General features: G+C 44.3%; 1 protein-coding gene and 1 long non-coding RNA gene across 7 annotated transcripts in view; one reads left to right on the top strand and one right to left on the bottom strand.

The window, feature by feature from the left end:
• The first annotated feature begins 267 nt into the window (after window positions 1–267).
• Window positions 268–23,100, top strand: LOC117197283 (uncharacterized). 6 transcript variants are annotated; one of them, XR_007471930.1, is made up of 6 exons: window positions 268–3,075; window positions 4,546–4,623; window positions 5,715–5,809; window positions 6,050–6,411; window positions 8,167–8,433; window positions 13,164–16,315. It is a non-coding gene; the product is annotated as an uncharacterized LOC117197283 (long non-coding RNA). The 6 variants fall into 6 exon arrangements; XR_007471927.1 differs by lacking the exon at window positions 268–3,075 and having other exon boundaries at window positions 3,806–4,623; XR_007471931.1 differs by lacking the exons at window positions 268–3,075; window positions 5,715–5,809 and having other exon boundaries at window positions 3,806–4,623.
• Window positions 9,491–23,171, bottom strand: part of ALDH2 (aldehyde dehydrogenase 2 family member) — a 29,773-nt gene continuing 16,092 nt past the window's right edge. The window contains exons 5-13 of the mRNA XM_004281435.4: window positions 23,060–23,171; window positions 22,425–22,553; window positions 21,875–21,988; window positions 19,185–19,287; window positions 18,397–18,581; window positions 15,848–16,012; window positions 13,850–14,007; window positions 12,119–12,233; window positions 9,491–9,926 (exon numbers count right to left, since the gene is read on the bottom strand). Coding sequence (XP_004281483.1) covers window positions 9,894–9,926; window positions 12,119–12,233; window positions 13,850–14,007; window positions 15,848–16,012; window positions 18,397–18,581; window positions 19,185–19,287; window positions 21,875–21,988; window positions 22,425–22,553; window positions 23,060–23,171 — 1,114 coding nt within the window. The 3' untranslated portion in view covers window positions 9,491–9,893. The remainder of the gene's footprint in view (window positions 9,927–12,118; window positions 12,234–13,849; window positions 14,008–15,847; window positions 16,013–18,396; window positions 18,582–19,184; window positions 19,288–21,874; window positions 21,989–22,424; window positions 22,554–23,059) is intronic.

The following is a 23,171-nucleotide window of genomic DNA, read 5'->3' as shown; positions in this document are numbered from 1 at the left end:
AGGGACTTTCCTGGGAGTCCAGTGGTTAGGACTCTGTGCTTCCACTGCAGGGGGCCCGGGTTTGATTCCTGTTCAGGGAACTAGGATCCTGCAAGCTGCAAGGCACAGCCAAAAAAAAAAAAAAGTGAAAGAAGACAGACACAAAAGGTCACATACTGTATGACTCCACTTACATGAAATAGCCAGAGTAGGCAAATCCCTAGAGACAAAGTAGATTAGTGATTGCCAGGGGCTGGGGTGGGGGGAGTGGGGGGGATTAGGGGATGACAGCCAAGGAGTACAGGCTTCTTTTTAGAGCAGTCAAAATGCTGTAAAATCTATTATGGTGATAGATGTATAATTCTGTAAACATACTAAAAAAATTCAATTGTACTCTTTAAATAAATGGGTGAATTGTATGGTATATGAATTATACCTCAGTAAAGGCATTTTAATGAGGAAAGGGGGTGGAGGAAGAAGGAAGGAAGGAAGAAAATGGGAAGGAACCATCCTTTCTTGTGATAAATCAGTGTCTTCCAAACTTTAATGCAGACTGACCCCTGAGGACCTTATTAAAATGCAGATTTTGATTCATTAGGTATGGGGTGGAACCTGGGAATCTGCATTGCCAAGAAGCTGCCTGGTGCTATAGATGCTGCCAGTTGCTCCTGGACCACACTGATGAGTGAGTGTAGACACCTCCAGGGTGCCCATCACCCAACAGCCCCTGCTTAGGGGATGGGCTTAACATCTAGTGAGTACCATGTGGCCCCATCCTGCAGCCACAGCTGACTGGCTCAGGAATGGACTTCTGGGCCAAGCTGGACCTATCAAGCTCATGGGAACTGAGACTGGAACATTAAGCCAACCGTGAGTCGTGCTGTCCAGGCTGAGGCAGTCATCGTCTGCTGCATGAATATTAAAGCAGTGAAAGCCAACCTGCAGAGAAAGGAGAAGGCTGTGGAGAGAAGCAAAGAGGAGCAGCATCCAGTCTCTCTTGGTACTTGCTATCCCTCATCCTGCCCCAAACATCTCCCTTCTGCTTGATAGATTGACGTCTCGACCCTCTGAGTGTCACCAAGTGGTCACTTAATGGACAGTTAAGTTGTTTGAAGTTTTCTGCTATCACAAATAGTGCTTGGAAAGAGCACTTAGGAAATAAACATATTTTGTCCACTTGTCCATTTATTATCTTGGATAAATTTTTAGCAGTGGATTCCTACCAGAAAAGTCATACCAAGTTATATTCTCCTATAGTATGAGAGCATGCACTGGTTTTTTACCTAAATTTCTGTTCCTCAAATATAGCATAATAAAATTTGACAGTCTGTGAATGGAAAGTTCTAGCATTTGCTCAACTTGACTCAGTTCAAATCCTTCAGCCTCTTGAGGTGGAAGGGACCCTAGCAATCATCAAGTCCAACCCTGTGCCCACAGTGCAGCTCTGCATTTCTGCGGCTCCTCAGCCCCTGCTGGAGCACTTCCCTTGACCTGGCGTGAACCTTCCCACATGCAGCTTTTCCTGCCCATTGCCAGAGATTTCCTGCTTGCTTCCCTCACTGTTCACTGACTGGCTCGGGTCTCTCCTTTGGGAGCCACAGAAACATCATCCCTCTTCTGGGACAGCTCCTCAGATGTCTCACTTGGTAGTTTTTTTTTTTTTTAAGTATTATTTTGGTAAAAACCGTAAAACATCAAATTTACCATCTTAATTATTTCTAAGTGTATGAATTAGTAGTTTTAAGTATATTCACAACTTTTTTATCTTGCAAAAGTGAAACTCTATACCCATTAAACAACCACTTCACTTGGTAGCCTTTTGAAGCCCCAAGGGGAAAGTAAGATTCTGAAAAGGCACAATTTCCAAAGAGTTACAATATCTCATTTGACGACTGTGATTCCCACTTTTCAGCTGAGAAACAAGACACAGAGATTACCTGAAACGAGACACAGGAACATGACATTTTGATATAGCTTTAAAAATAAATCATTAAATGCTCAGATGATTATGGTGATGATGGTTTTTATTGTTGTTATTGCCAGGTAATATACTGAACTGATATCGTTATCTCTACCCTTTGCAATGGGATTGAAGAGAGGAATCAGCAGGAGTCAGAAATGAGTGAAGGGCAGGTGCTATCTTAGTCTATTCGAGCTGCTCCAACAAAATGCCACAAACTGGGTGGCTTAGAAGCAACAGGAACGTATTTCTCACAGTTTTGGAGGATAGGAGTCTGAGGCCAGAGTGCCAACATGGTTTGGGTGAGGGCCCTCTTCCTGGATCATAGCTGGCATATAAGAGTCTCTAAGGAGGCAGAGTAGGACCAGGAAATATCACCAGCTTCCCCCAGGATAATCCTGTTCCTCAGATGTTCCTAGTGTTGTCAAAAGCTCCCACAAGTATTGGGTCAGTGTGTATCAAATGAAATTCCCTGTATTAGGTAACTGAACTGTGGTTACTTAAGGGAGTATCCAAGATAAAAATTCAAACACATTAAAGTATTAAGAAGTAAATGGGCATGATGCCTGCAACTCACTCATAGATGGTCCAGAAAAAAAAGAAAATATATAATGGGAGTTGGGAAGGGGGGTAAGAAGGGATAGAGCAAATGGGAGAAAAATGCTAAAAATGGATGAATTTGGGTAGAGTATATGAGAGATGATTGTACTTTTCTCAAAACTCTAAGTTTGAAATAATTTCAAAATAAAAAAGAGCTAACACAAGTCTTTCTGAAGGAAGTTCAGATCCCTCTCATATTAAGGAAATGAGGGTTTCTGTATGGAAGGGTCAAAGAACGACCTGATACATTTTTTCCTCAGGCGGTGGTTTGCAAAGTGTGGCCGCCAGACCAGCAGCATCAGCATCACCTGGCACTTAGTAGATACACAGTAAATACTTCTTCCTGGGGCCACCAGATTGGGAGCTAGGGGTATATTTCACTGAACATTTTTTTTACCGTGTTTGTTTATTTCCTTTTCAGAAAAGGGTTAATAAAATCAATGTAAATGAATATCAGTTCCCTTTTATTCTTCACAAAAGAGCTGAGTGAGAACTGGATGTTACTGTAGGGATCGTGAGGAAATGGAGGCCCAGAGGTAAGGCGGCTAATTTTTTTTAATTAAGGTAAAACTCACATAAAATTGACCATTTTAAAGTAAACAATTCAGTGACATTCAGTACATTCACAGTGTTGTGCAACTATCACCTCTATCTAGTTTGAAAACGTTTTCATCAACCCCAAAGGAAACCCATATCTATTATCCATCCCCTTTCCTCCTTTCCCCAGCCCCTGGCAACTACCAATCTACTTTCTGTCTCTATGGATTTACCTATTTTGAACATTTCATAAACATGGAATCAGACAATATGTGGCCTTTTATGTTCAGCTTCTTTCACTTAGCATCATGTTTTTGAGGTTCATCTATATTATAGCATGTATCAGTGCTTCATTACTTCTTTATGGTTGAATAATATTTCATTATGTGAATGGACCACATTTTGTTTATCCATTCATCTGTTGATAGACATTTGGGTTGTTTCCACCTTTTGGCTATTATGAATAGTACTGCTGTGAACATTCGTAAACAAGTTTTTGTTGGAGTCCCTGTTTTCAGTTATTCTGGGTATGTGACCCTGGCCTCTTGATTCTCTCATTGCATTTGCCTGCTAGGTATTGCCCATATACAGTTTTGTTGTATGTAACACCATGTTTTGTTTTGTTTTGCTTGTTTTAACCATTTTTAAAATTGAAGTATAGTTAATTTACAATGTTGTGTTCCAGGTATACAGAAAAGTGATTCAGTTATATATATATATATATATATATATATTATATATAATCTTTTTCAGATTCATTTCCATTATAGGTTATTACAAGATTTTGAATATAGTTCCCTGTGCTATACAGTAGGTCCTTGCTTATCTATTTTATATATAGTAGTGTGTATATGTTAATCCAAAACTCCTAATTTATCTCCCCGCCCCCCACTATACTCTTTAGTAACCATAAGTTTGTGAGTCTTTTTCTGTTTTGTAAATAAAATCATTTGTGTAACACCATCTTTGAAAGACACCAGCCTGGTAGGTCTAGCCTATCAGCTCTCGGAGTGGATGACACTGTAGTTGTACTTATTGACCACGAGGTGGCGCCTAGACTTAGAAAACGCCTCATCAGCTCGGTTCTCGGGGCTGCGTAGTTCCTTGTGTCCCTCATTCAGCCATTTCCTCTTGGGCACTGGGCAAGGCTAAAGGCAGAAACAGCAGCTTTACACCCAATACTCCTGTGACTGACCCATATCCAAATACCCAGAGAGATTAGGTTATAACCTGAGATCTTTTTGCTTAGATAGCTAGTGTTCTAACTGGTTTGTCACTAAAAGCACAAGGAGATTAATGTGTCTAGGATGTCAGAATCAACATTATAGACATTTCTTAATAGCTAGCATTTCCTTTGTTATTTGTTAGTTTGAAAAACAGATTCTCTTACAATTACAATGAGTCTAATTCACAGGGACTGGGGGCAAGAAACATTACATTCCTCTGTTTTCTCCAATTCACCCCAACAGGGGTTTTGGCAACCCTGAAATATTAAAAGGTCGGCAGTAACTCGGGAAACTCTCCAATCTCTATGTCTTCTCCTTCAGGTAAGAGCACCAGTATTCTTTGGGGGATCCATCCCTCCCTCATTTTCAGCCCAGATGGACTAGAGGGGACTCCAGTCCTGGCCACAAGTGTGGACCATTATGACTCAGGTCTAAGTGAATCATCACATCTCAACCCTCTGGCTACAGTGACTGGTTGAGGGAGGGGCAGGATGTCACATCAGCTGGACCAATTAGCATGAACCTCTTTGCTGGGGCTAGCAAAAAGGGACGTTCTCCTAGCCAGTGGACTTGAGTCTGGCTGGGTGTGAGATGAGAGCTGTTGAGGTCAGTTGGCTCTTCTAAGGATCCAGACCCACCAGAACCAAAATGGGTATGGTCTAAAAATGAAGCCCACCTGGCAGAGGTGGAGCCAAGAGATGGAAACTTTTTGAACTTCTGAATCAAGCCATGGCCAAAGCTGAGATGTCAGGATTTTGGAATATAGGAACCATTTTTTTACACTGGTTTGGTTTTCTGACACTTGCAACTAAAATATTCTTAAGTAATACACTGTCTGTTCAGAAAATCTTCCCAGTACTCTCACCCTACATCATGAGATTTGGATTAAATTGGAGTGGTAAGGTTAGGCATAGGAGAGGCATCACCCAAAATTTTGAGGGTACTGTTTCACATCATGGTAGGGATTGCTATTTGCCTCCCCAAATCCATTTTCCTTTTCTTCTTTAGAATTAAGAACTTCAGTTTTAGCTAGGCACGCTGATCCCTGGCTAAAAAGACAATATTCCTTATCCTTTGCAGCTAGTTGTGGCCATGTATCTTAATTTTGTCCAAAGACATATAAATGGAAGTTTTGTGGGCAACCTCTGGGAAGTTGCCTTATAGAGAAGAGTGTCCCACCTTTCTTTGTCCTTTTTACCATCCTACTCCCTGGAATGTTGATGTGATGGCTGGAATGTTAGCAGCCATATTAAACCTTGAGGATGAGGGTCATACTCTAGGGATAATGGAACATTGAAATAGTAGGATCCCAGGTTGCTTAAAGACTTTGTGGAATCACATTAATAGCCCTTAACTGCCCAACTTTGGACTTCTTTTACTTGAGAGAGAAATAAACTTTTATCCTTATTTAGGTTGTTATTTTTGCCTGAGAAATGTGGACTGGGAACAAAATCAAGGAGTGGAAGAGTCAGAACCTTGTAACTCAGTGAGAGAGACACCAAACTAGGTAATATAATGCTAGTTTTGCCTCTATAGTTCCTAATTCACTGTTCCTTGTAACCAGTAAAACAAAACATTAAAAGTGTGTTTATTATGATTAACAAAATAAATATTACATTAAAAAATGTGTTTAGTGCATGGAAGGTGACAAAGCCCCCAACACTGTAATCCCACAATCTGGGAGTGTCTAGTCATTTTATTGTGACACTTCACTTTAGTGCAATCGCTTGTTTCATTATCTCCACAGCTAGACTAAGCATTGGGAGCCAGTAATGTCACCAGCATTACTCCCTGAGGAAGCAGTTACCTAGCACAGTACCTAGCCTATGATAAGTGCTACTTAAGACTTCCTGAAACAAGGAATAGATAAATGAATGGAAAAAAGGTAAAATTTTAAAAATCTAAAAAAATTGCCAGAATGATTTGTTAACACATTGCTGCAAGGGGATGGTAATCTCAGGTCCCCCCATTTCTCTCCTCCAAGTTGGCTTGGGCAGTTCCCAAATCTTGTCAGAGAAGCAGTGAACCGAAGGCTATGAATTTGTTCAGTCTGAACTGCTGGAGGGAGACTCTTGGCGCTGGGATGTACAAGGAATCCTGTTTCCCAAAGTAAGTTTTGCCCACCAGTGGTGTTACTGAGATGACTTCAGGTGGTACAAAGGCAAACTTTGTCTTAATTACATATTTGTAAATTATCCAAAACTTACAAATATGGCCAAGAAGATCAATGAATGTCCTTTCAAAGTCATGCCTAACCCCATTTCACAGGCCCACCCAATGATTTTCTCATTTTCTAGGACAAGGGTCAGCAAGCTACGGCCAGGAAACCAAATCCAGTCCGTGGCCGATTTTTGTACGGCCCTCGAGCTAAGAATGTTGGGTTTTCCCCCATTTTTAAAGAACTAAAAACCAAAAAAGAAAATGTGACAGAGATGTTATGTACCCTGAAAAGCCTAACATGTTTATCACCTTGGCCTTTTACAGAAAAAGCTTGTCAACTCTGCCCTAGGAGATCGTAGCATTGTTTGAATTTGCTGTTAACTAATTAAGAGCTCACTCTGTGAAGTGACCTATAATTTATATATAGATTTATGTCCAGTACAGCTGCAAATGATTTCTCTCTGGTAAAAACAAAATGCTCATGGTTAGTTACTGTTTCTTGCTTTCTAGGACATTAACCAGTTTTGTATCTAACCTAGCAATCTTTTTTTTAAATTTATTTTTATATATTTTATTTTTGCCTGTGTTGGGTCTTCGTTGCTGCAAAAACCTTTATTAAAATGTCCACAAACGGGGCTTCCCGGGTGGCGCAGTGGTTGAGAGTCCGCCTCCCGATGCGGGGGACGCGGGCTCGTGCCCCGGTTTGGGAGGATCCCGCGTGCCGCGGAGCGGCTGGGCCCGTGAGCCATGGCCGCTGGGCCTGCGCGTCTGGAGCTTGTGCTGCGCGGCGGGAGAGGCCACAACAGTGAGAGGCCCACATACCGCAAAAAAAAAAAAAAAAAGATTAAAAAAAAAAAAAAAAAAAGTCCACAAACGGCCAGTTCCTCAATGATTTTTGAACCTGACTCATCATCTTTTCTTTTTAATTGAAGTATAGTTGATTTACCATGTTGTGTTAGTTTCTGGTGTTCAGCAAAGTGATTCAGTTATATATATTCTTTTTCATATTCTTTTCCATTACGGTTTATTACAAGATATTGAATATAGTTCTTTGTGCTATACAGTAGGACTTTGTTGTTTATCCGCTTCATCATCTTATTAATTAATAAAATCTTTGACCTGTGTTCATCTTATATTCACATAGGAGTCATGTTTTTAACTTCTGAAAATCAGACTTTGACATGCATTTATTATTGCTTAGGGTAAATATTTAGCAGATAATAGTGGTACTCCCATTTACATAAAGGGCGTAAATTATAGGCAAATAACCCAGGCTCAAACCTTCAAGAATTTAACTTCTGCCAAGAAGCCTGGAAAGCAAGTAAAATACATGAGTATTGTCTAGGGAGCATTCTTCCCTGCCTGCAGTCAGCAGGGGCCCTTCTTATCCTTCCATGATGTCATTACCTGATCGCTCTCATTGTCAATATCTGGCATCTATATTATATTATAATCATCAGTTTTGAGAGTCTGTTCCCCTCACCAGATCCTGAGCTTCTAGATAGTGTCTTATAAGTCTTATTCGTCTTTGCATCGCCAGTACCTAGCACTCAGTAACCTCCCAGTAAGTGTTTATGATGGATGCATGTGTGAGGGGCGTGACCTTTTCTTCCACCAGGCCCAGCTTAGGCCAGGCATCCCCTTTTGCACTCTCAGAACACCCTCTTCCTGTTATATCCCTATGTTTAATGCCTCTCTCCCCAGGTAGATGCAAGTGCCATGAGGACAGGGACAGACGTTTCAGTTGACCTGGTGCCACCGCGCACCACCTTAAGCCTAAGAAGCTGCAGAGAAGATGGGAGAACGGGGGCGAGCTCAAAGCTCTGCCCTTTGCTGCTCGGTTCACGTGTAATGGCACTGTTGCTGTTGCTCATCATCAAAGCTAAAATACAGAATCATTTCTTGAAGCAACGTCAACTGGAATATCCCATTACTGCTGACTGGTCATAAAATCCTTGTCTCCTCAATGAGGTACACTTATTTCAGCTATAGAATGATTAATTTGTATACATACATATATAAAATCTAAAAGATTAGCTTTACTTGTATTTCATTATTTTAAATTTAGTAACATTGTTTCATCTTTTTTATAATGTCTTCTATTTATGGCAGTTAAATGCTATTCTTTTTTAGGTATTGCAGTAAGGTATTTTTCAAAATTTTTATCTAAATAAGAGTCAGTTTAAAGAAAAAAGTAAATGATAGTACAGGTATATGCATATATGACAAAAATTGAGAAGTGCTATTCAAAGAAGTCCAATTAGTCTCTAGTGGAATAGGGATCGCCTATCAAGATGTGGCTTAGCCTCAGTGAAATAAAGCCAGGGGTCAACCAGTGAGCTCCATCACTCCCTGACACTGTCTGCAAATATTATACAGGTGTTTTTTCCTCAGGAAAGGATCAAACTTGGCCTCAAATTCTTAAAGGAATCTGTGACCCAAATGTGATCACTCACAAACTACTAATGTGATTCAATTCTTTTTGCTCCAATTCCATTGCTCACTAAGGAATCTTCTGATTCCTAATTTACTAATAATACTGATTACTAATTTGCCAGGTCCCTTGACTAAAGTAAGGCAGTGTTCTTGATACAAGATTCAAAAGGTCCGGCTATTGGAAATACAGACCTCACTTAAAGTGAGTAAATTGACATCTGGATTTCAAATTAATCTCTTATGAAACTGGTCCAGCAGGAATCTGTCTCATTTGTTCTGACCAAGTTTTTGAACTTAAAACACTGAGAACCAACCTTGGGTGTCAAGTGTGTGTTTCCTGGTTTACCTCCCTCTCTCTGAGGGCAGGGGCCGGGAGTCTTGTGTAGGTGTCGTCCTCAGTGTGTCGTACAGGGCCCACCACACATGGGCAGGCCGGAAACATCTGTTAACTACGTGCAGGAAACAAAGGCTATTTATCCACAGTAGGGGATGGGTGACAGTTGTTTACAATGTGACATACACACAGAGGGGACAACATATCTATGTGACAGCATCTCGTTGGGTTGAGATGGAGGAAGAGTTACCTAAAAAGTGAAGAGCAGCACTGTTTTTAATGAGTTTTAGTCCAGAATACAAAGAAAGGTGCTAGTTGCTACTTCAAAGATGGAACAGTGGTAAACAATGGCTTTTTCTTCCCCCATTAAGGCAAGTTACAGAAGTGTTTCAGATGGAATGGATGAGATATTTGAATCTATCTTTGAAAGATCACCCTGAAAGCTAGTAGTATTGTTGCAGTTTAAAAGGCTTTCCATATACCCTTTGTCCCACACCCACCCTATTTATTGATTCAAATTCTGGAACTTTCTTGATCCAAGAGATTTTTCTGGCAGAATTTCTCTTTTGAGACCTTTAGCATGCAACGGTCATTTTTCTTGGTTTTGTTGCTTATCTCCTTGAACTTTCCATCACTGGATGAGTAAAGCCAGCATGGTTCTTTATGAGTTCTTCTGAGGAACTTTGACTGTGACCTGTAAGAGGGGTGCAGAGAAGCTGTTAAATCTTCATGCTTCCCTTTGGTCTGCAGGCCCCCTCAGCTGGGTGCTGCCTGAGCTATAAACAGAAGGGCTTTCCTGACTTCTAACATCTCGATGGCCAGTGGCCAATCCCAGCAACCGCTAGGGCTGTGTTCTGCATGAGATCACACTCTGCCTCCCCTTGACCTAGTCATTCTCAACCAGGGACAGCTGTGCCCCCCAGAGAACAGTGGGCAATGTCTGGAGACATTTTTGATTGTCACAGTTGGGGGGAGGGCTGCTACAGGCATCTAATGGGCAAAAGTCAGGGATGCTGCTCAACATCCTACGCTGCACATGACAGCCCCACCACAAAGAATTATCCAACCCCAAGTGTCCACAGTTCCAAGGCTGAGAGACCCTGACCGAGATCCATATGTTCCTCCACAAGAATCAGAGCCAGGAAAAGATAATGTGCTCAAGCTCACAGGTGTCTCAGCGTGTTAGGGGGAAGGTTCCAGATTCAGATGGATATGGGGTTGAATCCCATCGTTCCCCGCTACTGGGCAAGTGCTTCACCTCTGTGTGACTCGTTCCCTCATCTGTAAAATGGGGTAACAGCAATATCTCTTTCATGGGGTTGTTGTGAGCATTAAATGATGTAACATACATAAGACAGTCTAGCACAGATCCTGGCACAAAGTAAACTTTCAGTAAAAATAAAAAGAAATTTTCTCATCAGTCCCCCTTGCAAACTTGACTTCTGAGACCTTTAGCATGCAACAGTCATTTTTGTTAGTGAATGATAACACAAAAATCCTTATTTTTGTTAGTGTTATCATTCAAGTTCCTAAAGCTCAAAATACAGGATTTTTTTTTTTTTTTAACAGGACTCTTTATCATGAGCACCAAGCACAGTGTGGATGCTGGGCTGAATCAGCTTTGCCCCCTTCACCCACATCCTCTAACCCTCCTAAGCCATCAAGTCCTGCCATTTCTTCAAAAGCCTTCTCGAGTTCTCCCCAACATCTCATTTCCTGAGGGCCCCAGCATTCGCAGCTTACAGTTGGCTTCCTCCACAAATCACCTCAACTCAAGCCTCTCCTTTTCAGGCTCTTCCACTGCCCTCCAGTCAATCCTTAAATACTGCAGTTCCTTGGGGCTCAGTCCTAGGCCTCCCTCCTCCCTCACTCCATACCTAAATAATCTCCTCCACAACTATTGTTTTGATGAACAGTTATAGGCTAATGACATCTCAATGTCAATATCAAATCTGGGTCTCACCTCTTGTATATGATGGAAACATTTCAATAAACAAGTAAACATGTTTACTTTATTCCAGTGATCTTCTTGAGAGCTTAGGTTGTATCTTATTAGAGTTTCACGCTGTATAGTATATACTGAATGAAGACCACTGTTTACGTTTTCTTGCTCTGTTCCCCCTTTCTCATCCTGCTCCCATCGCCGCCCCCCACCCCCAGGCTGGTTTGCTTGCCCTGTGCCCATTTCTCTTTTCTTAAAATATCATTTGTGAGTATGTTTCCTGGTTAAATTATAATTAGTATTCATTGTAGACAGAAAATAATTTTTACCTTAGTATCTTTCCTGTCTTTTTTCATTTTGATAAAGATATCTGAGTATCTGTATATGGGCATATACAGTTTTAAAGTTGGGCTTATACTGCATATATCACTTTGTATCCTCCTTTTTTACTTTAAAGGATAAGCATTTTTCATATCAAATATTCTACAAAAATACTTTAACAGCTACTTAATATTCCATAATTTATTGGGCGTTTAGGTTACATCTGATTTTTCCCTGTTGGAGAATGCTGTGATGGCTATTTAGGGAAGTAAAGCTTTCTTTCTATTTCTGCTTAGTTCTTCAGGATTGCAGAAGCAAAGGATACGCCCCTTGATATCTAATGCCTCGTAGCTTGATTCTTATTAGAAGTTTTTCCTCGCTGCTTCAGCCCACTGGGATCTTTGCCTCCTCTCAGGTTTTACAGAACTCAGTGTATAACAAAGCCCAGCAAAGGACTGTGTAGGCATAGTGGTGGTCAAGTCCCTACTTATTCCTCATGAGACACAGCAGAGACTGGGTCTTTACGCTTTTTGGTAGCTTCCATGGCTTAAAACAAGAAACTAGCAGTCAATACTGATGGACCCCAGCACGAGGGAGAGGGCTGAGAAGGTGCCCATACTCACAGTTTTCACTTCAGTGTATGCCTGCAGCCCATACTCTCCCAGCTCCCGGCCGCTCCCAGACAGCTTGTAGCCACCAAACGGTGACTGGGCCCCAAACACATCATAGCAGTTGACCCTATAATTTAAGATGAGATTTCAGAAGTAACTTTTGGGGTGGAGGATAAGCATCATACCCCTCGGACCTCCTGTATTGTTCTAAAATTTTATTGAGAAAAATGGATGGGTAGAACCCTACTAATAGCTAGCTATATAGAAGTCAAAAGCAGGCCACATGAAATAAAGCCATAAGTCATCTCATCCTTCCCATTTTAATGAATCATTTTTGCTAATTGGGTATTAAGCTTTTTGGGGCAATTTTTTTTAATTATTAAATTTTAACTGAATTTAAAACTCACCACTTTAAAAGTGCTTTATAGTACATTCAGTGCTTTATAATATATTCACAATGTTGTGCAACCATTACCTCTATATAATTCCAGAACATTTATCACCCCAGAAAGAAACCCTATACCCAATAAGCAGTTACTCCCCATTCGCCCCCCTCCTCCAGCCTCTGGCAGCCCCTAATCTACTTTCTCTCTCTATGGATTTGTCTATTCTGGGCATGTCATATAATGGAATCATATAACATGTGACCTTCTGTGTCTGGCTTATTTCATTTAGTATTATGTTTTCCATGTTGTAGCAGGTTATCAGTACTTCATTTCTTTTTATGGCTGAATATTCCATTGCACAGATAAACCACATTTTGTGTATCCATTCATCAGCTGATGGACATTTAGGTTATTTCCACCTTTTGACTATTGTGAATAATCTATGAACATTCAGATACACTTTTTTGTGTGGATGTATGTTTTTTTTCTCTTGGGTATGTACCCAGGAGTGGAATTGCTGGGTCCTATGATAATTCTATGTTTAACTTATTGAGAACTGCCAGACTTTTCTAGTGGCTGCAACATTTTACATTCCCACCAGCAATGTGTAAGGGTTCCAGTTTCTCCACATCCTAACGAACACCTGGTCTTTTCTGTTTTTTAAATTACAGCCATCGGAGCTTCCCTGGTGGCGCAGTGGTTAAGAATCCGCCTGCCAGTGCAGGAGACATGGGTTCAAGCCCTGATCCAGGATGATCCCACATGCCGCGGAGCAACTAAGCCCGTGCGCCACAACTACTGAGCCTGCGCTCTAGAGCCCGCAAGCCACAACTACTGAAGCCCACATGCCTAGAGCCCGTGCTTCACAACGAGAAGCCACCACAATGAGAAGCCCGCGCACCACAACAAAGAGTAGCCCCCACTTGCTGCAACCAGAGAAAAGCCCACGTGCAGCAACAAAGACCCAACACAGCCAAAAATAAAATAATTTTTTTAAAAAAATTAAAAATAAATAAATTACAGCCATCCTAGTGGGTGTGCCATAGGTGCTAAGCTTTTAAGACCAGTGTTTACATAGATGTGGGCCCTCAGCTCTGGTCTCCTGCTCTTGTTACAGCTTGGTAAGGAGCCCCAGTCATCCATCTGCTTGCCCAAGAACAGCTGCACGGGCATATGCACCGGAAGGAAGTTTCATCTGGAGCAGAGGGGGAAGGACATGCTCATCTGCTATACCACACCCTGACCCAGGAGGAACTAAGCCCGGCACCCCAATTCTGGGATGTGAGTAGTGGATTCCAGAAGACCCTGGCTTGGGGATCTCTACCTGGGTTGTGAGAGGCTGCTGGGAGGCACTTACCACACGGTGCCAGCCTGGAGGGCTTGGGACAGATAATTGGCCTTGTCCAAGTCCTTTGTGAAGACAGCTGCGGCCAGCCCGTACTTGGAATTGTTGGCTCTCCCAACGACTTCCTCTATGGTCTTGAACTTCAGAATCTGCATCACTGGCCCAAAGATCTGGGGTTAGAGAGCACAATGGGTGGGTGGGGCAGACACGGAACCACCTATTACCCAGCTTTCCACAGCGCTGAGCAGATGATTCCAGATGTGGTAGCAAGCCTCCAGACACACCCTAACAGTTCCAGAGGGAGAAGACAGCTCTCACACTCACTGGAATACAAAGGGAAGGAAGCTAAGGGGACTGGTTACCTTCTGTGTGCCATGAACCTTACATACCTTATCTTATTTCTAAACAGTCCTGTGAGGTAGGGGCTTGCACTGACAGGTCACATGGAAATTTAGTTTCAAAGAATTTCAGTCAGTCATTCAACAAGGCACACACTAGATGCTGAACAAAAAGCTATGAACAAAATAGGGTCTCTGATCTCAAGATGTTCTGAGTTTATCTTATACTTTCCCTGCCCTATTTCTGAGCCATTTCTTCAAGGCATCCTGGTTCCTTTTAGTGGGCTTTAGTGGGCTTCAGAAACCAAAACATGGGAGCTAGGTGTGCTTGTTGCGGTTGGGGTGTGGCTGCTCTCAGCCCTATCAGGGGAGAGACCCCGGGGAACAGATCCTGATGTAATCAAGTGATTGGCATGTGACCGTGACAAGTGGTGGGAGCCCAGAGGAGGTACCTGGCCTGAGTGATGGGAGGCAGGGGATCAGGGAAGGCCTCGAGAGGTGATAGTCAAGCTGTGACACCACACGAGCAGAAACTGGCCAAACCAGAGTGAGGATGAGGAGCAGGGAGGAGGGAAATGGAGTTCCAGGCACCGGCACACGCAGCACCCATTCTTACAACATACGATTCTCCACTAAAGAAACTAGGACTTCTTGAAGAAATCACTGATTCTAGGACTGGGTGGAGAGTGTCAAGACGGAGGTGCGAGAAGACTGCCAGGAGCCCATCATGGTTGGAGCGAGGACTGCGAGACGGGGCATCTTGCACTTCGGGCACTAGCAAAGCAAAGGCAGCCCCTGCCCTTCTAGAAAATGGATATTTTCCATTTCCATCAAGATTAAAAAAAAAAATAGCATCGAAGTAGTCATGATGGGAAAAGAGGCAGAACTCTGTTGTACTCTCTTACCCTGATTTTGCATTTTAATATTATTTTATTTTGAATTATCCATGAAAGGGGGTGGCAGTATAATGTTTTCCCTGCATAGGGCCACTAAAGGGCTTCATCCTGCTGGGGGAAGTGGAGTGAGTCTGAATCCACAAGGGCAGAGTACACATGTCGGATACCCCTGGATCTCCAGTGTCTGTAGAGCACCTTGCACATAGTAGGAATTCAAAAATTATTTGTGGTAAGGGATATGGGGATATATATATACGTATAGCTGATTCACTTTGTTACAGAGCAGAAACTAACACACCATTGTAAAGCAATTATACTCCAATAAAGGTGTTAAAAAAATTTTTTGTGAAATGAACGAATGAATGAGATGGAGTTGCTGCCCTACGTTCGTAATCAGTGCCAAGGGGGAAAGAAGATCAAGGGACTCTCGCCATGTGGGGAAGTCAGCCCTTTGATCTAGTCCAGTGTCTGCTTACATGAAGGCCATGAGAAGGGCTGGGAAGAGTCATTCCTTTAACTCACAGCTCGCAGGGACCAGAACACAAAGGACCTGTAGGCTCTGCTGGGGAATTCAGACGTTCTCCCCAACCACTGGCAGCCATAAGAGACTGAAGAGGAGAGGCACAAGATCAGAAGTGAATTGCAAATCATTTGTCTTATGCATAGAGCCAGGATTTGGCCCAAGGCCAGCGGATGGGTCCTGGGTCAAGATGCTGGACTGAACTGTCCGCTTCTCCTCCTAGGAACATTCCCTCGAGCGCTGGACGCATGCTAACCTCCTCCTTTGCGATGGTCATGCCATCCTGCACGTCTCCAAACACGGTGGGCTGGATGAAGTAGCCACGGTCAGCAGCCGCCCCTCCACCACACAGCAGCTTCGCCCCCTCCTCCTTCCCAGATTTGATGTAGCCAAGGACCTTCTTAAACTGAGTCTCATCCACCTGAGGGAGAAGGAGCCCAGAGTTAGAGATGCTACAGCCATACCTCTCCCGGCTTCAGGCTTAGAACCACACAGGCAAGAAGCCAACTGGGAAATGGGCCAGATCATGAATAAGCAAGGCCCAAAACATAAGAATAGATTCCACCAAACTCATTAGCCCTCAAAGAAATGAATATCAAAATGAATATCAAGCCTACTGTTTTTGTTTTTCAAGTATGAGATTACTAAAAATTTTAAATAGTAAGAAAATACATTGATACCAAGGGTATGCTGCATACTCTGTAATATTCATACATTATTAGAAGGACTGATACAACATTATAGGTCAATTACACCTCAATTTAAAAAAAAAGAGAAAGGACTGTAAGCTGGTACAGCTCTTCGGGCAAATGGCTTATTAATATCAGACAAAAAATTAGATGTTCATATCCTCTGACCCAGCTATTTAACTTCTAGGAATTTATTCTACATGTGACAAAGGGACCTGAACAAGGATAGTCACTGGGGAACATCTTACAGAAGCAAGAAGTGGAAACAATCCCAAGTATGCATCAGTAGAGGAGCTGGTTAATATGGCACACCCATATGTTGGCATCATTAACAACAGACCTGTCCACAGACAGACACAGAATGACAGCCTAAAATGTTCTGTAAAGAGGAGGGAAGCTTGTAGGATGATATATATTATATGACCCTACTTTTGCTAAAACAAACATGCCAAAATGTAACTCTGTGTGTATGTGGTTACCTATGAGGAATGGACATGAAGGGGACAAGGGGATCTTATTTTTTACTTTAAACTCTTTTTTATGAAGTTTTTAATACAAATTTGTATTACCTTAATAATTATATAGCCACAAACCACAAAGAAAAATGAGAGAAAAAAAGACGCTGGGATTCACAGCAGCACTATTCACAATAGCTAAAAAGTAGAAACAACCCAAGGGTCTATCAGCAGATGAATGGATAAAGAAAATGTGGCCTATCCATTCAGTAGCATATTATTCAGCCATGAAAAGTAATGAGCCATCAAGTCACGAAGACATAGAGGAAACTTAAATGTACATTGCTAAGTAAAAGAAGGCAATCTGGGGGAAAAAGAAAGAAAAAGAGGAAGAAGCCTAATCTGAAAAGGCTACAGACTATATGATTCCAACTATATGACATTCTGGAAAAGACAAAACTATAGAGACAGTAAAAAAATCAGTGGTTCAAGGGTTAGGGGGAGGGAGGAATGAACTGGTGGAGCACAGGAGATTTTTAGGGCACTGAAACTATTCTGTGTGATACCGTAATCATGGGTACATGTCTTGATTCATTTGTCAAAACCCACAGAATGTACAACACCAGGAGTGAACTCTAATGTAAACTACGGACTTCATTTAATAATCATATATCAATACTGGCTCATCAAATTATAACAAATGTATCACACCAATGGAAGATATTAATAATAGGAGAAACTAGGGGATGGGGAGGTTAGGGGATATATGGGAACTCTGTACTTTCTGCTCATTTTTCTAAAAGAATAGAATCTATTAATTAAAAAAAAAAAAAGGCTGCCTTGGCCAGCACTGGAGCCTGGGGAGTAGACACAAGGAACGCAGACATCCCCAGGACAATGAAGCCTGCAGAGACGCCCCTGTTGGCCCCAGAAGTGGGCTCAGGGCCGCGTGCAAGGGATTTGTGGGAGGAAGCATCCCTGACCCAGTGGATTCCTCATCCCTGGAAGGAGGAGGCTGGAGGAGGCCAGCACAGGGCCCTGTGGAGAGTGAGCCCAAGACAGGCTGGGTCTAAGGCCAATGCTGGAAAAAGGATCAGGATGTGATGGGGTGAGGCACTGTGTTTCCTTTTGTTATAATTATTATTGACTGTATTTTTATTAGTTAAAACGAATACATGCTCACTGTAAAAAAAAAAAAATTTTTTTTTAAATTTTAAATCAAACAGCTCAGAAGAGTATAAAGTGAAATGAAGTCCCTCTGCTACAACAGCCCTCCGCCCTCCTCCCAGACGTAACTGCGATTAACAACAGGTATGTGTGTGTCTTTCCGGTAGATGCATTTATATGGATGGCCAAGGTCCAGGAAACATGCATTCCCTTTCTCACAGCCATTCCTCATATTTATTATGTGTATGTAATTTACAAAGGGCTTTCCATTATTAATTTCCACTTCACGGCCACTCTGTGAGTTACGAAGGACAGGCTTTATGGATGAGAGAATGGTGGCTCGGAGAGAGCATGTGGCTTCCCAAGGGCACACAGCTGGTACCTGGCAGAGCTGAGACTTGAAGCCAGGCCTGCCGGATTCAGAGTCCAAGGCCCTTTCCGCTTCTCCATGGTGGCTCCGGACACCGAGACCTGCGTGCAACCACTGGGCTTACCTGCGGCCCCTGCTCAGTCCGGCTGTCAAAGGGGTTCCCGACCACACGAGACCTGGCCCGGGCAACACTCCGCTCCACAAACTCGGTGTAAACGTCCTCCTGCACAAAGGTCCGGGAGCCTGCACAGCAGCACTGGCCCTGGTTGAAGAACAGGGCGAAGTGGGCCTGCTCCACAGCCCAGTCCACTGCGGAGGCAGAAGGCAACCATAAGAAGAGGATAAGGAGGAGCCTGGCCCCAGTGGCTGCTACCCTTAACCCATTAACACTACCAACAGCGTTCATGCCTGCTGGGTGCCAGACTCTGTGTGGGAACAAGGCAGGGCCGATCGCTCCCTTCTCTGAGTGTGGAGACCAAGTGGCAGATAGACACGAAGGACAGTGGTCATCACCCACTATGGTAATAGAGCCAAGGGCGGCTGGAGGACCAAACCAGCTGGCCTATGGCCATCAGGGAAGACTCCCTCAAGGAGGACGAATCTGGGAGCACCTCAGCAGGACCAGGAAAAAGGATGTGATGGAGGAAAAGTAGTCTAATCTGAAAGCAGGCTGCATTCTTGTGCAAGTGAGTAGCTCAGCCTGGCTGGATTACAGGGAGCAGAGAGGAGAAAGGCTGGGGGAGAGGCCACATCGTGTAGGCCACAGGGCCATGCTGAGGAATCTTACTTTCATCCTGAGGCCCTGGGGGCAGAAACCAATCCGAGGGATGCTGAGGATTGCGGAACTGAGTGGAACCACAGAATACAGAGCCAGCGGCAGGTTGATATCAGACCTCCCCCCTGAAAACTTACTGTCAGCATCTGACATGATGATATTGGGACTCTTTCCTCCTAGCTCCAGGGTCACTCTCTTGAGGTTACTGTTCCCCGCAGCAGTCTGGATTAGGTGGCCAACCTACAGGGAAGCGGGAACAGAGACAAACTCAGCAGAGGAAAACAAAACCAAATGTTCTCAGACACACAGAACAGAAGCCCCCGCAACCTGAGGGAGTAGCTGGACTACAAGAGACCTGGAGAATTTCACCAAATCTGGCCATTCACTTACCATCACTGCCCCATCCTCTGAGCTCGTAGGATGACAATGTCAGTAACGACACGAGCAGGGTCATTGCTGTGTGGCTTCTACACACTCAGCACCACCTACATACCAGGCACTGTGCTAAGTGTTTTGTGTGCATTAAGTTCAACCCTGACAACAACCTCAGAGGTAGGGCCGACTCTTTCCCTTGATATAGAAATGTGGGAGCTATAGCTCAGAGTGGTCAAGTCACTTGCCCAAAGTCACACAGTAAATGTGGAGTCAGAATTCACATTTGGGCAAACTGCATCCAGCACCAGTTCAGACCTGCTATCCTGCCTCATTCTCACAGTGTTTTAAATGGTATCTCCTAGCACAGGGCAAGGATGGGGTGCTTCTCACCTCCATATTCCAAGAGCCTGGCACAAAGAACCCCTGTGCTTATCTGTTGAATGAGCACACATACCGCGGTCAAGAAACCATCCCATCTGACTTCCCTGGTGGTACAGTGGTTAAGAATCCGTCTGTCAATGCAGGGGGACACGGGTACGAGCCCTGGTCCAGAAAGATCCCACATGCCGCGGAGCAACTAAGCCCATGTGCCACAACTACTGAAGCCCGCACGCCTAGAGCCCACGAGCCACAACTACTGAAGCCTGCGCCTAGAGCCCGTGCTCCGCAACAGGAGAAGCCACTGCAATAAGAAGCCCGAGTGGGATAGGGAGGGTGGGAGGGAGGGAGACGCAAGAGGGAAGAGATATGGGAACATATGTATATGTATAACTGATTCACTTTGTTATAAAGCAGAAACTAACACACCATTGTAAAGCAATTGTACCCCAATAAAGATGTTAAAAAAAAAAAAAAAGAAGCCCGCGCACTGCAACGAAGAGTAGCCCCCGCTCGCTGCAACTAGAGAAAGCCCGTGCACAGCAATGAAGACCCAACACAGCCAAAAATAAATTAATTTAAAAAGAAAGAAAGAAACCATCCCATCTGCAAGATTCTCAACATCCCCTCGAGGCATTAATTTAGGTGGTGACTAAGCCAAGAGCGAGCCTGGACTGTGTCATCTAGGCCACAGTTCTGCCCTCCCGCAACCGCCATCTCTGCATACAGACTGAATGTCTGAAGGTAACTTTACCTCGGGGATCATTTTAAAGATCACCTTTATTATACTATTCAGCATGCCTTCTCTAAAGTCATGCAATGAAGGCTTCCAAGAATTCAAGGATAGGAAAAATGAATTTTGTCCCTGCTTTCAAGGTGATTATGTTTAAGGAATCCCCAGGCAGCTTATATGTCTTTGTCTCTCCGGGGCCTGGCACAGAGCGGCACTCACTCATCCATTCACTCACTGAGCACTTACTCTGGGCTAGACTTTTGCTGAATACATCATAAGCTTTATCTCACTCAGGCCAACCCCGGGAGGTGGGCACAGTTATTATCCCTATTTTATAGATGGGGAAAAGGAGGCTTCAGGAGGCTAACTTGCCTAAGGTCGCATAGCTAAGTAAGTGCTGCTGAAACAGTTAGTTTGACTCCAAAGCGCATTATCTTTCCCACTACACCACACCCACTGTCTGTACTGCATAGATACTGCCATCCTCATTTTTTTTTTTTTTTTTTTTTTTTTTTGCGGTACACGGGCCTCTCACTGCTGTGGCCTCTCCCGTTGCGGAGCACAGGCTCCGGACGCGCAGGCTCAGCGGTCATGGCTCACGGGCCCAGCCGCTCCGCGGCATGTGGGATCTTCCCGGACCGGGGCACGAACCCGTGTCCCCTACATCGGCAGGCAGACTCTCAACCACTGCGCCACCAGGGAAGCCCACTGCCATCCTCATTTTAAACACAATGAATGGAGCCCCCAAAGACACTCAGTGAATTGCCTCATGTCATAATGACAAGGCTGGGATTTGAACTCATGTCTCCCTAAAGCCCACTCTCTTTTTTTTTTTTTTTTTTTTTTTAGCCCACTCTCTTTAATTGCCAGGGCAGTGCCAGTCAAAGAGTCTGACACAGCCGAGGTGCTTTGACCTTGGGCAGGCAGTCAGCTCTGGGCTTTATAAAGTCTACACATAGACAGTCCTGGCCTCTTTATCCCACATGGGATGCCAGGCCACCCCCCTACAGCAACTGGAGTGTCAACCAATCCACAAAGGGTTCCACCCTGATGGTCCCTGCTGGCACACATGGGGCCCCTCACTTGAGCTACTCAAAGGCAGTCCTGGGGTAGACCCCCATGCAGTACCCAGAGGCTAATCTTATTTTACTTTATTTTAGCTGCGCTGCACGGCTTGCGGGATCTTAGTTCCCCAACCAGGGGCTGAACCTGGGCCACAGCGGTGAAAGCACCGAGTCCTAACCACTGGACCGCCAGGATAGTCTTGAACGCATCATCCTTTGAGGACTGGCAGCGTTTGAGCCAAACATACCACAAGCCTGAGGTCCTAGGATGCCTTACCTCAGTGGAGCCTGTGAAGGCCACTTTGTCCACATCCTCATGAGAGGCAACGGCGGCCCCAGCCGTGGGGCCAAATCCAGGTACGATATTGACCACGCCAGGAGGAAAGCCGGCCTGTAGGCAAACACCAGGGACACTGGGAGTCGTTCTCCCGCTCCAAAGGGTCTGGACAGAGGAATACACATCCCCTCCCAGAAGCTGCGGCAGTCTGCCCAGCACACAGGTGAGCAGTCTTACCGGGTACTGCTCAGGAATTCCAAATGGTGCAGCAAGGAGCCTGTTTTGTGGAATTCCCTGTGCCCTTTGCCCCTGCCCCCATGGCACTCACTTAGAATGGTTTTCATCCTTCAGAGGGGTCTTGCAATGAAACCCAATGTAGAAGAGAGGTGGTGCGGGTCACTTCAGCTGAAGTGTGATGAGCAGGGATGAGGGGGGTTCACTCCCTTCTCTACAAATACCCGTCCCCACTACGGGGGCCCCTCATCAGCACTCCTATAGAGCAAGCCTCTACAAAGGCATATAGAGGTCAAGATGGACGCAAGCCACGCACCTCCTTAATCAAGTTGGCCACATAGAGGGCAGTGAGTGGAGTCTGCTCAGCCACCTTCATCACAACCACGTTTCCAGTCGCCAAGGCTGGGCCCAGTTTCCATGCTTGCATCAAGAGCGGGAAGTTCCACTGCAATCAACAACAGCCACTCCCGAAATCTCGGCCGAGAGCTGCACTGGCAGCAGAAAGTGGCAACCAGGGAGCAGAAGCAACACCAGGTTTTCTGAACCTCTCGTGTTCCCCTCACCACTCAATTGTAGATTTAAGACAGATAAACAAGGCAGGTGGTGGATGATAATATTAGTGACTCGCATTCATGCTTTTCCATACTAGGCACCATGCTACATCACCGCCTTCAATCCTCCCTACTGCCCTAAGACAGCTACTATCACTTCTACTTTTCAGATAAGGAAACCAAGTCCTAGGGGGATAAGTGACTTGTCCAAGGTCACAGAGTTCACCCGTGGCAGGGCTGGTTGGCTTTGTTAAAGACCATGTTCTCAACCACTGCCCAGGCCGCCTTCCAACATCACCCCACAGACCCTCCCACCTTGGCAATGAACCTGCCCAAGATTGCTGCCTCTCACAGCACTCCTGATAAACCTTCATTTGTTTATTATGAGTCTAACACTCACCGGGATGATCTGCCCACACACTCCCACAGGTTCATGGCGGGTGTAGCTGAAGTAGTCCCCATCAATGGGAATGGTTTTTCCGTGGTACTTATCAGCCCAGCCTGCATAGTAA

This window comes from Orcinus orca, chromosome 15, assembly GCF_937001465.1.
Source record: "Orcinus orca chromosome 15, mOrcOrc1.1, whole genome shotgun sequence".
NCBI classification, from domain to species: Eukaryota; Metazoa; Chordata; class Mammalia; order Artiodactyla; family Delphinidae; genus Orcinus; species Orcinus orca.
This window is presented reverse-complemented; position numbering and strand designations above follow the sequence as displayed.